Source organism: Ovis canadensis, chromosome 17 (assembly GCF_042477335.2).
Source record: "Ovis canadensis isolate MfBH-ARS-UI-01 breed Bighorn chromosome 17, ARS-UI_OviCan_v2, whole genome shotgun sequence".
NCBI lineage: Eukaryota > Metazoa > Chordata > Mammalia > Artiodactyla > Bovidae > Ovis > Ovis canadensis.
In genome coordinates this window covers 62,721,208-62,740,323 of record NC_091261.1, presented here as the reverse complement: position 1 = coordinate 62,740,323, position 19,116 = coordinate 62,721,208, and the positions used below count along the sequence as shown (strand labels likewise).

General features: G+C 37.8%; 1 protein-coding gene across 11 annotated transcripts in view; it reads right to left on the bottom strand.

Moving 5' to 3' along the window:
* Positions 1 to 19,116, bottom strand: part of MPHOSPH9 (M-phase phosphoprotein 9) — a 59,113-nt gene that overhangs the window by 37,847 nt on the left and 2,150 nt on the right. For 3 of the 11 annotated variants that reach the window (XR_011249933.1, XM_069557697.1, XM_069557699.1), the window contains exons 2-7: positions 18,010 to 18,272; positions 15,817 to 15,970; positions 9,537 to 9,626; positions 8,315 to 8,838; positions 5,205 to 5,328; positions 1,256 to 1,346 (exon numbers count right to left, since the gene is read on the bottom strand). Coding sequence is in view for 10 of the 11 variants with exons in the window: in XM_069557697.1 (XP_069413798.1) it covers positions 1,256 to 1,346; positions 5,205 to 5,328; positions 8,315 to 8,838; positions 9,537 to 9,626; positions 15,817 to 15,970; positions 18,010 to 18,116 (1,090 nt within the window). In the remaining variant the exon portion in view is untranslated. The remainder of the gene's footprint in view (positions 1 to 1,255; positions 1,347 to 5,204; positions 5,329 to 8,314; positions 8,839 to 9,536; positions 9,627 to 15,816; positions 15,971 to 18,009; positions 18,273 to 19,116) is intronic. The other 8 variants (XM_069557700.1, XM_069557703.1, XM_069557698.1 and 5 more) reach the window with 4 other exon arrangements.

The following is a 19,116-nucleotide window of genomic DNA, read 5'->3' as shown; positions in this document are numbered from 1 at the left end:
TGGCCAGGGAAGTCCCTAAAATAAATATACTTTTTAAAAAGACAACAATTTCTTTATGCAAAGTACAGACTTACACAGGAGCAATGTAAAAAACTCAACGATTCAAATGCTTATTTTACTATGCCAGCTGCAGGGAGGAGGCAAAAAACTATAGTATATACACTATATCAGAAGGTGGCGAGCACTCTCCTCTGGTAAAATTTTAAAATTGGGCGTAAGGGAGGATGCAGTGTGTGTGGAAGGGAGGACAGATGCTCTTATTGAATAGGATGGTTGGCCGTGTTAGCCATGTATGGGGAGGTTCCCCCCAAAAGGAGTGAAGAGAACATTCCACGTACAGGAAGCAGCTGAACAAAAGCCCTAAAACGAGAACTCATCTCACATATTTGAGCAAAAAGCCTCCCTGCTAAATCAGAGAAAAGGGGAGACTAGCAGACAACTGAGGTCCAACAGCAGGGCTAGATGTATGTAGGCTGTGGGATTAAGGACAAACTCTGGGCTCTTACTCTGCACACAGCAGACCCACCGCAGGGTTTATGCAGAGGAGTCACGTGATCAGATCGGTCATTACAAAGGATCGCACTGGCTACAGTGTTGAAAACAGATGGAAGGTGCAAGGTGAAAGCAGGAAGCCTGGTCAGGAGGCTTATGGGAGCCCAGAGGGCAGGTGATGAGGCTCTGTGAAGATGAGAGCAGGGAGGTGGTGACAGTTGCTAGAGTCTGGCAACTTTCACAGGCAAAGCTGATTCATCCTGAATTGGATGTGGGATGGTGGAAAAAGGAGTTAGTGTGTAAAGCCATTAAGACTAAAATAAGTTCACCATGGAGAATACAGAATGGCTCACAGGGGAGTTGAATTTCTTAATTCACTTTGGATATCTGAGAAAACGCTGAGATGATTTTTGTAGCCATTTGAAATAACTGTTAAAAAAAAACAAAACACTTTTATCTTTTCAAAACTTGTAGCACAAATTAAGGCAACTGAGGAAGTTACAGATGCAGAGACATAAGACAACACACAATACGTCTTAGAAACCCCTTTAGTATACTGTACACAATTATCACCCTAGGAGAAATGCACACATTACTATTTTGAAAAAAACTCCTTAAAAATATAAGTATTGGGACTTCCCAGGTGGTTCAGTGGTTAGGACTCCATGCTTCCACTGCAGGGGGCACAGGTTCTATCCCTGATTGGGGAACAAAGATCCCTCGTGCCGAGGGGTAAGGCCAGAAAACAAAACAAGTATCATACCTGTTCCTGAATCAGACATCCAAGAATTTGGACCCTCATCTGGTTTGTTGAAGTAAAACGCTCGAGAATGTGTATCAGCAGTGAAATCAGACTAAAAATGAAGAAAGCAAGCCATCAGTTGACAGTTTAAAATTGCTAGGCACAAACTGCTGACCCAAGGAATATGAGCCAGGTGTCAAACCCAGGCACAGAGAAACTTTCAGAGGTTCACAAAGAAAGTCAGCCTGGCTTTCCCCATGGTTCCAATAATTGCAAAATGATAGGAATTAACAGTGAAGGATTTTCTACTCCTGTGTAATTTACACACGTTTATTTTGATTCTCTGTAGAGCTGGAAGAAGAAACCGGAAGCAGGTGTTAAAAAGTTCAGAATGAAAACGGATTCCTAATTTGCCATCGATTTCCAAAAGAAATTTCAAGTGCCTAGAATTACAGTCATTTAGTACAAAAATTAATGTAAAAGCTGTAATAATTCATTTTTATCAGTAAGACTGCAATAAATCAACTCTGAAAACTGCACATAAATAACGAACAAGAACTCTAAACAGTAGACTATCTTATATACAGATAATTGGTTACCAGAAAAGGTTAAAAATGCTTACCTATCCTCAATTCTAATTAAAAACTCCAAGTTAAAATTTCCTTACCATATCTCTGGCATTGTCACAAGAAATCTGTGTTTCCAAACAGAGATATGTGGAAAGATTATTTTCATTGGAATTTTTCTTATCAGTTCCACCACCAAACTTTCAATTCCTGTTAATAAGTACATGGCTCTATTTGCTTACAAGCACCCGTGGACCCACTGCCAAAATAAAAGCATGCTAAAGCTGTTGACATTCTCCCTACCAAGAAGGGGATCTCTGCTCAGCCTTCTTTTTCTATCCTCCTCAGATTCCCAGGTAAAGCCAATAATAAAGAATCCGCCTGTCAATGCAGGAGACATAAGAGACAAGGGTTCGATACCTGGGTTGGAAGATCCCCTGGAGGAGGGCATGGCAACCCACTCCAGTATTCTTGCCTAGAGACTCCCACGGACAGAGGAGCCTGGTGAGTTAGAGGCCATGGAGTCACGAGGAATCGGACACAACTGAGTATGCAGGCACAGCTTTCTAAGGCACCACTTTTAACCTCTTTTTCGTCAAATGTCTCTTCTACAACTCCTATCTGTTCGAATTTCTGTTGCATATCCGAACTTAACTGACCAGAAAGAGCTGACTGCAGAAGACTAAATGAAAAATTCCCAGTGAAATATTTTGTTTTGCACCAGTTCTGAGGTGCAAATCCTAAAGCGATAAGCCAACGCAGACTGCGTTGGCTGGAGGGGGCTTACCTCACATAATCATCTGCTGCTCTTCCACCCCATGAGGCACTGGCTGAAGAAAACAGCCCATTTTTAAAGAGAAGGGAAAGTATGGTGCAAGAAAGCCCTTCCCAAGAAACCAGCCTCAGCCTAGCACAGGACCTTCATCAGTAACCGTCTAAAGCACCTGAAAAACCACCACGGAGGCCACAGCTGGGAAAATGGTAACAGCCAGTCTGTCCCAAAGGACCAAGGAAACAAAGACCAGCTGGAGCTTTAGAAAACCCCTGCGCTAAACACTATCCAATTTCAAGATGTGCTTCAGAATAGCTAGACCCCCAGATAAACTATATTGTATTAGAAGAAAATTGGATCCCAAGAGAATTCTGATCATAAAGATTCCCTGGATTTAGGCTGAAAATGAAAAAAAAACAATGAGAGACATGAGAAAGGATGAAATAAAGAGGAAAGTTCCAACTTTTGTGAATCCACAGAATTTGAGAATTAGGCACGTAAAAAGTACGTGTCAGGTGTGGTGTCTTTGTTTCACCAACCCCCAGTACCTGAAAGCTGTTTAAAACAGACATACCAAAGAAACCTGATGTCCCCTAATGATTTAATATCAAAAATATCGAATTCACCTTTTAAAAAATAGGAAAATAAAACTTGTTTAGGAGATGATCAAAGAAAAGGAAAAGTTTAAAGAACATCATGCCCTCATCACAGCTTTACCCTCTGCCCTACTGAGATCCCCAGAGGCAGAACAGACTACTAGGAAGACCTAACCCCAAACGGCATCTCTCAGACAGTACCTCTGGCTGATCCTTCGGCTGCTCATCAGATTTTCCACTGAATGGAGGAAGAAAACTTGGCCAGTTCACTGGTTTCAAGCTTTACAGCCCAGAAGACTCAGCGGAGGAGCTTTTAAACCACCTGGTAACAGGTCACAACCACATCAATGAGGGCAGACCATCTGGGGCTGGTGGCCAGGTGTAAGTAGATTTTTAAAAATTTGTTCATTTGGCTGCACTAGATCTTAGTTGCAGCATATGGAACCTAGTTTCCCAATCAGAGATCAAACCCAGGCCCCCTACACTGGGAGCGTGGAGTCTTAGCTACTGGACCACCAGGGGAGTCCCAGATTTCTGACGCTCCTAATGACTCTGTTGCCAAGTCACTTCAGTCGCGTCCGACTCTGTGCGACCCCACAGACGGTAGCCTACCAGGCTCACCCGTCCCTGGGATTCTACAGGCGAGAACAGGAGTGGGTTGCCATTTCCTTCTCCAATGCATGAAAATGAAAAGTGAAAGTGAAGTCGCTCAGTCGTGTCTGACTCTTCACGGCCCCATGGACTGCAGCCTACCAGGCTCCTCTGTCCATGGGATTTTCCAGGCAAGAGTACTGGAGTGGGATGCCATTGCCTTCTCTGCCTAATGACTCCAACGTGCAGCAAATTCTGGGAACCACAGGGCTACATTGAACAAATACTGATTCACAGTAGCAAAAGACAGTGAATCCAGTGAGATACACACCACAAATATGTAGTTTATCAGAAGTGAAAAAGTCTCCACTGAATTTCAGTTAACGCTGAAACAAACAAAAAAGAAACTAGTATGTAAGAAAACATTTTCCTTTTCTGCCAACCTATTCCAATGAAAAAAGAAACTTTCAGTACAGTCTCCAAATGCTTTTATGCCATTACACCAAACAAGGATATACTGTGCTGGTTCAAAAGAACAGAGCTACCAATACCACACCAGGCCCAGAGGCTTGATGGTTCATGTAGCTTCTTCACTTTCACTTCCCTCCTCAACACAAATCTGATTACGTTCAACACCTGATAATTAAGAAGCCTAAGTCATCATGGGTTGAAGAAAGAAAATTTACCAAAAGAGAAGTAAATAATGCCTTATGGAGGCTGAGTTCTTATGATTTCTATTGTTTAATAGAACTTTTTCAAAGAATGACAGAAAGACTGTTCACAATAATCAAGACATGACCTGTTTCTAAAGGAATCAAGTTTGTTGAGAGACTTGATTTTGTGATTTCAATGTATTAGGCAATGTTATTCAATGATAATTTAGGCCAAAGGGGCTTTAAAGATATTTAAAACTTACTCAGTATCCGTAACTCTTTAACAAAAGCAGCTGCTGTATGAGCAAAAGGGCCACATAAAATGTAAACATTTAATCTCTTGCAATTTGGATTATAAATTCAAGTTGTCCAAGCTTCAACTGTTTTTATAGAGGCATCTAAAGCATTCACACATATATTACTACTTATTACAACTTAATAGTAATAAAAATTACTTGAGGGTTTTTCAAAAAATAATAGATTACTCTCAGCTAATTGCAAAGATTTGCAGCACAAAGGGAATTAGGACATTTACAAAATAAAAGTTTCTTTTTTTTTTTTCCCTAGTACTTTCATTCCTCACTAGCTTTGGTTTCTGGCCTATTAAAGAACCACTACTTGGACTACTGTTTCCCATTCTCAGAGACACCATAAAAGATAGGTAACAAATTAAGAATACAAAAGAAAAGGCAAAAAAAAAAATTTATGTTAATGAACAGGTGGTAAACACAACATAATTATCCTGATTATCTGCAGCTAAAGCACACCAGAGTCAAGTGACTTATCACCTACTTTCTCAATTGGCGATTTCTTGGTTTGCTCATCTCCTTGCATAGATTTTGAGTAGCCCTCTTCTTTGTGTGCTCTCTTTGGTTGGTTCTGCTTCAGCCTTTGAGCCCATGATGTTATCGATTTACTATTTAAAAAGAAAAAAACAAAATACCTCTCTTTAAATGCTGTCTTCAAATAAAACTAAACACTGATAGACTATGCTTCAAATTGCTTTTCTAATAGCAGAGAGGGGATAGATTTTTATTGAGTTGCATGAATTTATTTTTACAATATCTTATTATTAAAGGCAAAATGAAGAAAAGGACTGACTAGCAGTGATTAACAGTATGTATAGTCTGTAGCCATGGGATAGAACAAAAACCACCATAGTGGCACCTACAAATACTAATATCTCCATAGTGAAAACATACTTACTTAGATGGACTTATGAGTACCCAAGATATGAGTTACTATAGTTAAATACCTTACATTAGATGACATACTTCAGAGACATAAAACTGAACATAATTTTAAGTGATTATTTGCCTTACAAATTCAGCCTAAGTTTCTTTTACTGAAAAGTCCCCTGGATGAATTAAAATGTCATTGAACTTACAAAATCTCTTCTAATATATAACAAACATAAAATTGATCATGCTTGTATATAATATTTGGTTTTAAATTACATGAATGTGTGTGACAAAATTTCAGTTAATTCAGTCCTATACTCTTAATTTTCAGCAAATCAATGCTGCTGCTGCTAAGTCACTTCAGTCGTGTCTGACTGTGTGTGACCCCATAGACGGTAGCCACCAGAATCCCCCGTCCCTGGGATTCTCCAGGCAAAAACACTGGAATGGGTTGCCATTTCCCCCTCCAATGCATGAAAGTGAAAAGTGAAAGTGAAGTCGCTCAGTCATGTCAGACTCTTAGCGACCCTACGGACTGCAGCCCACCAGGCTCCTCCGTCCATGGGATTTTCCAGGCGAGAGTACTGGAGTGGGGTGCCACTGCCTTCTCCTAAATTATTCCTGCTGCTGCTGCTAAGTCGCTTCAGTCGTGTCTGACTCTGTGCGACCCCATAGACGGCAGCCCATCAGGCTCCATCGTCCCTGGGATTCTCCAGGCAAGAACACTGGAGTGGGTTGCCATTTCCTTCTCCAATGCATGCAAGAGAAAAGTGAAAGTGAAGTTGCTCAGTCGTGTCCGACTCTTAGCGACCCCATGGACTGCAGCCTACCAGGCTCCTCTGGAGTGGGGTGCCACTGCCTTCTCCTAAATTATTCCTGAGTAAACTATAAATAGAAAATAACTACAACATACAACAATTTATAATGACTTAAAAGGGCTGTTTACATTTAGAGTATGTATTTTAAATATTATCAAAACAGAACTTAATATATCAACTTTATTAATTATATGTACATAATTTATACAAAAATGTTAAGGATTTTTCCCCCCATGGTTATAAGGACACCTCTGATCAACTTTTTTATAATTAGCTGACACACATTCATATAATACTAATTAATTTTATTAGCCTAAAAAACTAAGTGAAATATAATCCCAAATAATCACCATCGACTTAGAAAAACAATTAAAATACTATCTGCTGTGTAGTCAATTATTTATTGAGCACGTCCTATTTTTCAGCACCAAGACACATTTATTACCTTACAGAAATCAAAAAACCATCCTTCCTTTCTTTCTTAGTTGCCTCCCTAAGGTCATTACCATGTGCGCGTGCTCAGTTGTGTCCAGCTGTTTGCAACCCCATGGGCTGTAGCCTATCAAGGCTACTCTGTCCAAGGAATTTTTTAGGCAATACTGGAGTGGGTTGTCATTTCCTACTACAGGGAATCTTTCCAACCCAGGGATCAACCTGCATCTCCTGCACTGGCAGGCAGATTCTTCATCATTGCACCACCTGGAAAGCCATGGTCATCACCACCTATCTATAATTTCTTTTAATAAAATACATGTTAAGTGGGAAGGTATAAGAATTAATCTATTATTCTGGAATTTTAAAATGACACATGCACACATTTAAAGGTTATACATTTTAAATAGATACAAACTGTTAATTCCTAAAAAATATTTAAAAAATTAACCTCATTGAAATTTTTGGTTTATAAAAATAACTTTAATTGCAGGGTGTCAAGTATAAACAACTGTGTATTATGATGGTCAGCTACATATAAGATACAGATAAGATTCTTTCAAGTTTAAAGTACCTCCCCTAAAAATTAGGCCAATGGTTGATTCCTTATTTTAGTTCAACTGGAATAAAATCTAACAGGAGTCTTTTCCAGCAAAATACAAAAACTATTAGTCGCTCAGTCATGTCCAACTCTTTGTGACCCCATGGACTGCAGACCTCCAGGCTCCTCTGTTCATGGGATTCTCTAGGCAAGAATACTGGAGTGGGTTGCCATTCCCTTCTCCAGGGGATCTTCACGACCCAGGGATCAAACCTGGCTCTCCTGCATTGCAGGTGGATTCTTTACTGCTTGAGCCATCAGGGAAGCTGTATAATACAAAAAATGATAGCCCAAAGGTCAAGCAACACAGAATTTAATACATATTGAGAAGAATTTAACAGGTAATAGTAGAAAATTCTAGCCAGCATCTACTTTTGTGTAAGATTATCATACAGAAAACTTTTTCTATTTAAAGTATCTTCTAGAAAGGAAAGAAACTATAAAGAAACAGACTATGTAAGATCTAGTTAAGTGCCCTCCTTCTACAAATTAAGAGATTGGGACTCAATCTTAATAAGTAACTTGTCCAAGACACACCTCAGTGGTACAATCAGGACTGATTCTGGAACCTGACTTCTATTCTGGGCTCTTGACTACAAAATATAAAAGGTATTTTTCTGGCAAGCCTCCCACCCTAAGAGTTTTCATAGTCTTATTATCAATGGGAAGGCAGTCAGATGTTATTAACATATAGTGTGCTTTGTTACTTTCAATTTTCCACAGGCAATAAATAAAAAATTTGATAAAACTGACATGTTCAAATACATCTCATTCCAACTAAAAAGAGCTGTATTAACTAAACATTTTAGCTTATTATAAATGTATTTAACAAGTAAAATTCCCTTCAAGTGATGGAGAAACTCAACTTACTTGTTTGTTTTTCCACTGTATACTTCTGAAATCTTACTTTCACCAAGAAAACTGTGTTCAAATTCACCAGGAAAAATGGGAGTATCTTCCTTTAAAGAAGCACAAAACTCTTCATTTGGATGTATATAAAAACTCTGGTTTTTCACACCATCTCCAAGTGGCTCCGCTGGCACCACCGGTGCTCCAAAATGTCCTTCAGAAGCCTCTATGTGCTCCATGAAATCTTGAGCGTCCTTTGATTTGTAGGTGTTTAGTTCTGAGATGCAAAAGGTTCCATACCCACTGCTCACTGAGCTACTATCCACATTGCAGTCTGGTTGCGACAAGGATGCTTCTTGCTGCATTTCAGACTCTTCAGACTTGGGATAACTGATAACATATTCATTTTTCTCACCGTCTTCAGAAAAAAAACCCATTTGACTTTCTGAAGATCTTTGTTTGCTTAAAGAACTTCTACCATAGGAAGCCCAGGAAGCATTATTAGTCTGTAACTTGACTAAATTTTTTATTTCCTCCTGTATACGCTAAAAATAAGAGATTTGGGGGGGAAAAAAAAAAGAGAGATTTGGCTAAGAATGTATATTAAATATCACATTTTCACAAATGTCTTAAACATACTGCATTTAAAAATAAGGGCTACCACTCTAAAGATGACACTTGTGCCTTATATTCAATCCATAAGCAAAGCTGACGTAAGGAATTAACTCGCTGGGGGCTTCTCATCTTCTGAGATGCCCCACACGCTGCCTGCAGAGTGTGCTCCTCCCAGGGCCACTCTTGCCTTTTGAGACAGACCGCATTCTGTCTGTGGAATGCGTGCCTCTCTAAGTAAGTCCTCTTAACTATTACCTTAGCTTTCACTGAGTTCTGTCTTCAATGAGACATAAAGAACCTGAGCTTCAGTAAGCCCTGACACTAGGAATTAAGCCCCTACCCGGGTGGAGGACGGAACTATGATGCTGACCCTCCTGACTTCAGTCTACTAAAGCGTGGACTCTGTAGATCTCTGCCCCAATTCTATGCTGAATTCTCCTCTGCTCAAGGCCCCTCATGAATATGCATGTGCCCTTAGATTAAAACTTCCTCAGTTTTACAGTTCAGGGAGACATTGCTTTGGGTGCAAGTAATTAATCCTTCCTTCTCAAAAAAAAAAGAATTAACTACTTGGTTCTTCTAAAAATTTTACAATGTAAAACAAGAATCAATATAAAGAACAACTTACTTGAATTTGGTTGTGAAATTGCTCCTGCTGAGCCACTATCTGCTCTTGGCAATGTTTTTCCACCAAACTGAATAGTTGTAACCACCTGGTCTATTAAATTATAAAATATTTTGGTTAAAAATAATTTTTTAACCTAGTATTTCACAGAAATATTCCTCCAATGGGAAAGGGCCTTTTAAAAATGTATTTTTAATGTAAAAATTATAAGCTAAATTAGTTATAAAACTATAAAATTAGTTATAAAACTATAAAATTAGTTATAAAAATGCAAAAATAAAAGGACATAGGCTTGGGCACCCCTTTATGTTACCTGTGGTCTGGGTAAACTGAAGGTCTCAGTAAATCTGATTAACTTGCTGTCATCTGCTGCCTTTCTAATTAATCAACAACTGCTGGTAGATGTGCTTCAAATTTGTCTTAAGCCCCTCTTCCTTTCCTCATAACAGGCAATAGTATTCTTAAACATTAACTTGGACCCAGAAAAAGAATCCCACATCTTAAAACAACAGTTTGGTTTATAAGAATTTGACCCCAAATTAATTTGTTTTTCAAGTTTAAAAAAATCCAAACATTTTAGAGTAAGATATTAAAGTGTTTTAAACACTGCAGCAGCTTTAAAAAAAAAGAAAAAAAAGACTTCTGAAAACCTATGGAAGTGGCCTAAGATTCCCTTCAGAGCCCCTTTTAGGTCCTGAACCATCCTGACCAAGAGTAGTTAGTGCTCTTGTAACTAGATGAGGCCAAAACATAAGAGGGGAGTATGAATTCTCTAGAGGCTGAATTCAAACTAAAGGCTGGTCTACTGTCAGTTAACAGGTCAGTTCAGTTGCTCAGTCGTGTCCAACTCTTTGTGACCCCCATGGACTGAGCCAGGCTTCCCTGTCCATCACCAACTCCCAGAGCCTATTCAAACTCATGTCCATTGTGTCAGTGATGCCATCCAACCATCTCATCCTCTGTTGGTCCCTTCTCCTCCCGCCTTCAATCTTTCCCAGCGACAGAGTCTTTTCAAATGAGTCAGTTTTCCACATCAGGTGGCCCAAAGTATCGGAGTTTCAGCTTCAACATCAGTCCTTCCAATGAATATTCAGGACTGATCTCTAGGATAATCTTTAGGATGGACTGGTTGGATCTCCTTGCAATCCAAGGGACTCGCAAGAGCCTTCTCCAACACCATAGTTCAAAAGCACTAATTCTTTGGTGCTCAGCTTTCTTTGATAGTCCAACTCTCACATCCATACATGACTACTGGGAAAACCATAGCTTTGACTAGACGGACCTTTGTTGGTAAAGTAATGTTTCTGCTTGTTAATGCTGTTTAGGTTGGTCATAGCTTTTCTTCCAAGGAGCAAGTGTCTTAATTTTATGGCTGCGGTCACCATCTGCAGTGATTTTGGAGCCCAAAATATAAAATAAACAAACAGTATGCAACAACATATAATGTCAAAAAGTAGCTACTGCGACAACTGGCTTCCTTGTTTAAAACCGTCCAGTGTCATTTCCATTCCATTCTATTCCCTACAGGGCCCTGTGTGATCTGGGTTCCACACACCTCCCAGCTTCCTCTCAAATCCCTCTGTCCCTTTCATGACACACACTGACCTCGCTGGCCTCCCTCTGTTCCCTGGACATGCCCAAGCTGTCTTTAGCCTCAGAAGTCTTGTACTGACACTTGCTGTACCCTTTACCGGGAAAGCTCTCTCCCCAGCTTTCAACGTGGCTGGCTTCTTCCCATCCCGCAATTTCAGCTTAATTATCCTCTTCTCGCAAAGAGTTTTCCAAACCATCCTCACAGGCACTCTCTTTCTTGGCATCCTGTTTAGTTCCTTAAGAGCATTTACCACAATCAGCAAATATCTCATTGGCTCACTTGGGTTTACCAGTCTCCCTCCCATCCCTGCCTGCACTCCAGCACCTAGGATACAAGACCCAGTTAAGAGTGGGTACTCAAAAAAAAAAAAAAAGTGGGTACTCAGATATACAGTCTAAATAAACATATAACAATGGATATTGAAAGCTGAAGGAAATCAACCCTGAATATCTGGAAGGACTGAGGCTGAAACTGAAGCTCCAATACTCTGGCCACCTGATGTGAAGAGCCGACTCAATGGAAAAGACTGAGGCTGGGAAAGACTGGGGGCAAAAGGAGGAGGCGACAGAGGATGAAATGGTTGGATGGCATCACTGACTCAATGGACATGAGTCTGAACAAGCTCAGGAAGATAGTGAACAACAGGGAAGCCTGGCATGCTTGGAGTCACAAAGAGTTGAACATGATTCAGCGATGGAACAACAACAACCGCAAGCTGAACTTTTCTTGGTATTATAGACCACACAATCCAGTGATCCTCCCCATTAATGGTGAAAGCCATTTATACAACGTAACAGAATTAAGCTGAAATCTGTATAATGGTATTAAGGTAAAGGGGAGGAAACCTCAAGATTGGAAGAGAAAGCCTTAAATGAAATATGAGGGCACTGACAGGAAGTGAGAATTCTAAATCAACTGACTTCAGGACAAAGAGGACTAGATCAAATCAAGTCCCTTACTCTCTCAGCTTACAAAGTACCTTATAGATTAATGAAAACAGAAAAGAAACAATCAAGCAACAGTTTTCTTAAGTTATACCCCTGTACCCTTTAGGTGTTATTTTTAATCTGATAGTTATTATTCACATAAAGCTTAACTATAATAACGATAGAATAACAACTTAATAAAAATAATGGCTTCATAGTTTATGAGACAAGATATTAATCACATCCTTATCATCTTCTTATTTAGGATACAAATGAAGAGTTCATTCAGGCTATAAATTAGTGGAGATTTTTGTTTTTCTGAGACAGATTTTATTGTTTACCCTTTAATTTTAAATAAAGTAACTTAAAGAATATTATTAATACAGTGATAACATTATACACTTAATTGTTAAGTGGGCTTAATTGTTAAGAAGGGCTATTATTCATTTCAAACTAAAGTGACTTGTACTACCTGCCTTTTATATGTTGTTGGAGGATATGGGCACCTGACTGAAGTTTTCCTGTGAACGCAGTTTTCTGATGCTATCAGCCTGCATGGGATTGCTATAGTCTGGTTCCCTAGTCTGACCCGGTAAATACGTTGTGGGCTTTCCCGTAGTTCTGACTCCCACCTCTCCACCAACAACTTGTGTGATTCTGGAACAAGTAAATTTAATTTCTTTATACTTCAGTTTCCTAGTTAAAAAAATTACTAAGGAGATATTTTACATTCCTTTATTGCCTTTAAAATCCAGTGTGCATTTTTTTGGAGTGGGGGTGGGGGCTGTGCCAGGTCTTTGCTGCTGTGCAGGGACTTTTCTCTAGTTGCAGCGAGCAGGAGCTACTCTTTAGCTGAGGTGCACAGGCTTCTTACTGCAATGGCTTCTCTTGTTGCAGAGCACAGGCTTAGCTGCTCTGCGGCATGTGGAATCTTCCCAGATCAGGGATCAAACCTGGGTCTCCTGCATTGGCAGGCAGATTCTTTACCACTGAGCCAACCAGGGAAGCCCTCAGTTTCCTAATTTATAAAATGGCAATAACACCACATTATTTGTGGGGATTAAATTTTAAATCTGATGCCTGCAAGGCAAGGATCTCAATGGGAGAACTATATGTTGAAATCTATGAGGTCATGGTTGTCACAAAGATAATGGGAGCACCACTAGCATGTAGGGGGCATGGTCCAGGGATACAAAACACAGGACAGTCTCCACAATAAAGAACTATCCTATGTCTATTTTATATTGTATCTTGCACAGTTTTCAAGTCACCAGATTGTCCAGGAGTGCAACTACCAAGATGTTTCAGTACTTGCTCAGAAATTACATGCTGTTTCAGAAAATCGCGCCGCCAGCTACAGTGCTGGTGCATCAATGCAAGGCAGCTGTCCGTTCTGTGCTGATAGCTGCTGCGTTCATGGAGTCTCCACAGAGGTAAATGCTGGACTGCTTCATTATGTTCTCTAGTGTAGATACATCTGAGCGTTTATATATTTACATATTAGCTTATAAATAAGTATTGTTACCCCTTTATATCACAGGACATTACACTGACTTTTTTTTTTAAGCAGATACAAGCAGGTTATATTATTTGTGAATTTCATTTCAGGACAATATAAGTTGATGTTATTTTAAAAGCTGTTATAAAAAGAGAGCTTCAGGTCTAATAAGGTTGAGGGCCACTAACAGAAAGTATCTCGTATACTGCCCGGCAAATAGGTAACCAATAATCATCAGATAATTGTTATTATTATAATCAGTAGTGCTAAATAGTTACAATGCTACAGATAATGATATGCTTTAAAATTTTCTTACAATCATAGAAATATTAGCAAGTACTTTAAAATGCATTAGAGGAATTCCCCGGGGGTCAAGTGATTAGGACTCAGTGCTTTCACTGCCGTGGACTCAGTATCAATCCCTGGTCGGGGAACTAAGATTCCACAAGTCACACAGTGCGGCCAAAAGCAAACAGAAAGAATAGCTTAAAGTATTTCTACAGAAATGCGTTAATAGATTCTTTCCTGATAGAATAAAAATATATAACCTTCCCAAGTTTAAGCAGTGATAAACTTTGAGAATTCCAAAGAGTTTTAATGAAAGAATTCTAAAGAATCAGGTCATCACCAGATCTCTTCCAGAGCTCTGCAGAAAGTTTAGTTCTTTAATAACGTACATTAGCTTCTTATAACTGGTAGAAATCAGACAAATGTTACTATTCCAAAAGAAAGGTATAAACATGAAATTCAGGGAAGAATCAGGAATAAGACTTAGACAATATTTACCCTCCCATTCTTTCTAAAGCACTACCCTAAAGCATCAGAGGCCTTTATTTTCATATGTTACAAAAGCACACAAAACAAATTCAAGAAGTTATACTGAAATGGCCAAAATAGCATTTCATGTTCCATCAAAGTACGAAATAGCTTACAAAGCTCTTCAGTGAATAATCAATTATATGCCTACATTATGAAAATTAAAGTCAGTTAATACAAAACATAATTTTAAAAATCTGTTAGATCACAGAAGAAAGGGTAGAAAGAAACCAGTTCAAATGTTAGGAGGTTTAAGTGGCTAGATGGTATCCTGGCATGTAATAATCTATGTCTTAAATTCACAAATATACTCTGATTCTGATTGAAGATGTTGATTTCGAAGATTTCACAAAAAACTTTCTAGTTAAAAATGAATTTACCAGACGTCAAGCCACATTCAGGCAATTTGTCTCTCTTTTTTTTTTTAAATACTAGGGGAAACATTTCATAGAACATTCCATTATTATTTACATCGTTTTACAGGGACATTTTATAGGTCTTTTGCATTAGCACATACTGATCATTATGTGGGAAAAAAAAGTATAAAAAGTTAAAAGTTTTCTTTTAAGTTTGCCATAACAGTCATTTTATAACTCTAACGATTATGGATAATGAATATAAGTAGCTATTACTGATTTCTTAAACCAGATAATCTTTCATTCTATTTATTCCACACTCTGAAAATTAACACAAATTATAGTCTTAGAACTATAATTAACATTTAAAACAAAATTTACTGCTCTCTAAATAAAGAATTTAATAATAATGTTTTATACATTTCTACAAAGCATTACCAACTCTAGCCTTGGAAAAGTGTATCGTGGGCATTACTGCATGACACAAAATTTACATATAAATATTCTTTCAACTGTTAAATTTTTATATTGCAATTTAACCTATAGACAAAAGAAAAAACCACTTGACCTGAATAATCAATGTTAAGTCAATGGAGCACAGCTAAATGCAATAATGTATGAAACAGAAGCCTTATTTATAAACAGAGCATTCAAAATATTTCAAAGTGAATTTATGTTTTACAAAATCATGACAATTCTGCTTAAGTTACTTAAAAGATTAGGATTAGTAACAAATATCAACAATTTGGTTGGCAATTCTCATTTTTCTGAAAAAAGACATTTTAGTTTATAAAAACTAACAAAAAAACCTAACAAAGTATAACAAAGTATTTTAGTTCACATTCACAATATATAAATTAGAATGTCTAATTTATATATTAGTAAATATATTGTTAAAATGAACTTTTGATCACTGTGTTCACATTTGTTCTATATTGTTCCTTAATTAATATACTTGACTGCTTTATTCTGGCAATAACTTAAGTATCATGCTCTTTAGAATATAAATTGCTAATAATTTAGAGTTTAGTAGAGGCATATTCATAAACAGAAATTGTTTTTTTAATTCCAAAAATAAAACAAAACTAGATACCTCACAGTTTTTCCAAAGTTCCGAATCAGTCTTTCCACTGTTTTGTAGCTCTTGCATTAAAGAGGTGAGGACTTCAACTGTACCTTGAATTACAGATGGTCTGATCTTCCCTGAGAAAGAGGATACCCCATTTGTACTAAGGTGGGGACTACTTCTGTTGAAACATAAATAATTCACATGGTTTTCTTCATTCTACCAAAGTGTTGAATAATTCAGCAGTTCAAGATTTAGCAGAACAGTACAAAACTACTGATACTTAATCCTACTTAAGAGCACCTCATTTGCTGAAAATCTGATCACAAGTTTGTCCATGAAAGGAAAATAGCAGTGAAAAGACAGATAGCGCTTAATTATATTTTTAAGAACAAAACAGAAAGAACTTCAGAAGGGAGAGAATACTCCAAAATAGAGCAGAAGATAAAAGTGTATGCTAAACAATAAGGAAAATTCTCAGCGACTCCGATCTAAATTATTCCAGAGGAGTATTTCACTCCACTTTAAGAGCAGTCCTTTATTGTAATGGAGATCCTTTCTCCACTGCCCACAATTACAGTCATGTCTTGTTAACTGGATCCCCCTAATTTGGCATGATAAGCTCGTGCTTATCTTTGCACTGTCTTTGAATAAAAGCAGTGCCAAGCAAATTAGTAGCAGATATTCAGGATTTATTTAGTCTATTCAATGTATAAAATAGCACTAATTTTTCCCAGGAGGACTGCTTTTCCAAATCTGAGAGGAGTTTATTTCAGATTTGCTTTATAAAAACACAAGGGATAATTAGGGACATTAAAATTTATTTAAATTCCAACCACTGAAAGGTCATTTTTCTTTTATTTATTGATACTCTGCTTTGTTTTACAAACAATTTGTGAAAAAGAGGACACTAATGAAAATAACAGTAATATAATAAAGAGTTAGGATCAGAAAAATACTAATAAAAATTCAAAGGAAAGAACATAATATGGTATCCATTAAGGGTTTAATACACAATTACAGTTGTATAATAATCAAGTTTAAATTTGGCCAATTTAACTGCCAGTCACAATAAAAGGGAGACAGTTCAGTGACATAATTTTCATTAGAAAGGCACATTTAAGTTCCTCCAGGCAAATCAAACACTGTGTTCTAAAAAGGGTTTCTTCTAGAAGTGGATTTCAAAAGGGCTGCCAAATGATGACACAGGAAACAAAAAGCGTGGCCAGCATTCAGGAAGGAGGTACAGATTACGATGGCAAGTGTTTCTGGACCATATCCCATGCTTTTTTTTTTTTTTCCTCCCTTTCTACCCTACTTTATGCTTTCTCATTTTATATTTTCTTGTAAACTGCCTTAAATCCCTCCTGAGGAGGGCAAAGAATAAACAAGTCTTTTAAGGGATTTATTTAAAATACACAATTTCTTCAAGATCTATGACTGTGTGCAAGTTTGCTCCTTTACAGTAGGCGCCAGACTGTTATGTTTCTGCTTTACTGTACTTGCTTTTTATAGGTGATAAATGGCCTCTGCCTCTGCTGTTTGTAAGCTAATGCAAATTTTTGAAGCTGGCATACTGTAGTTCATGGGGTCTCAAAGAACTGGACATGACTTAATGACTGAATAACAACAAGAAGTTTAGAAATCAAATAATCAACTTGTCTGACTATGTATAAAATGAGAGTAAACAGGCCCTGATTCAAACAAACCAAACGTGGGATAATTTAAAAAGAAAATGCATAAAATGCATCGTTTGATAGCATCTATTTTGTCAACTCAGCCTGCTTTTTTGCTAACTTCCTAGTATTCAATTTTTTTTCAATCTTGAAATTGCTACTTTCAAGATTGGTGAGGTATTTCTGCAACATGAAACATTATTTTTCCTCAATTTCAAAATGGAGAAGCAATATTTAGGCAATCAAATTTTAAAGATATGCTTGTAATTTACCAAAAAAAAAAAAAGTAAAGAGAACTGCATCTAGCAAAACAAGTTCTTTTTCACAGCGCTCCCCATATAGAAGAGTATCTCTGGAAGAAATGAAGAACATGAAAGTACCGATATTATTCTTAAACAACTGTCCTTGAATGGTTCCTGATCTCAGTTTTGGGGTTTTAAAAATGCAAACAGTAAGTATGACACTATTTGGATAAACTGGTAAATTATGCAAATAAAGTTATTTTTATTTGTCATTACATTAAAAAATCTATTCCCATTCTTACCTATTAGTATTTAAGTTCAGTCCAAGAGAATGAGGAGAATTTTTTATATCAGATTCTATAGAAGATGAAGCTTTCTGTGAGGGTTTCCCCAAGTCAAAATCTTCCATAGTGTACAGAAATTGCTACACGCTCTCATTTGAAAATTCAGGTTCTTGCACTGTTTGAAGAAACTGAATCTGAGTCATCTTCAGATGCTTCATCGTCTACAGGCATTTTCAGTTGCTGACATTCAGAAGTGAAATATCCAAAGGTCCCAGGAGAGTCTGAAAATGAATGAGGAACAAAATACTATTACAAAAAACTTTGTCAAAACTTTAGAAACCTTGATTCTTTTATAGAAATCTACATTAAGGATAGCAACACTTTTCATAATAGCCAAAATTCAGAAACAACTCAAATGTCCATCTACTGTTGGATAAATAAATGTGGTATATCCATATGACGTGAAGAGCTGATTCACTGGAAAAGACCCTGATGCTGGGAAAGACTGAAAGCAAAATGAGAAGGGGGCGGCAAGAGGATGAAATGGTTAGACAGCATCACTGACTCAATGGACATGAATCTGAACAAACTCCAAGAGATAATGGAAGACAGAAAAGCCTGGCATGCTGCAGTCCACCGGGTCACAAAGAGTCAGACAAGGCTTAGTGACTGAACAACAACAATCCATATAATATTTCTCAGTCACAGAAAATAAAGTGTGGAATTATGCTACACTGTGGATAAACATTTAAAACATTATGCTAAAGGGAATTATCCGGCGGTTCAGGGGTTAGGGCTCAGGCCTGTCACTGCCGTGGGCCCAGGTTCAATCCCTGGTGGAGGAACTAAGACGCTGCAAGCAGCACAAGGTGCAGCCAAAAAAAAAATACACACACAAAGTAAAAGCAGCCCAACAAAAGACCTTATTATATGTTTCCATTTATACAAAGTATCTAGAGTAGGCAAATCTATAGAGAAAGAAAGGAGACAAATGGTTGCCAGAAGCTGGGAGGGGAGAATGAGAGTGACCAAAATGGGCACAGGGCGTCTTTTGGGGGAGATGAAACATTCTAGAATTAGACAGTGGTGATGAATGCACAACCCTGTGACTCTACTAAAAAAATC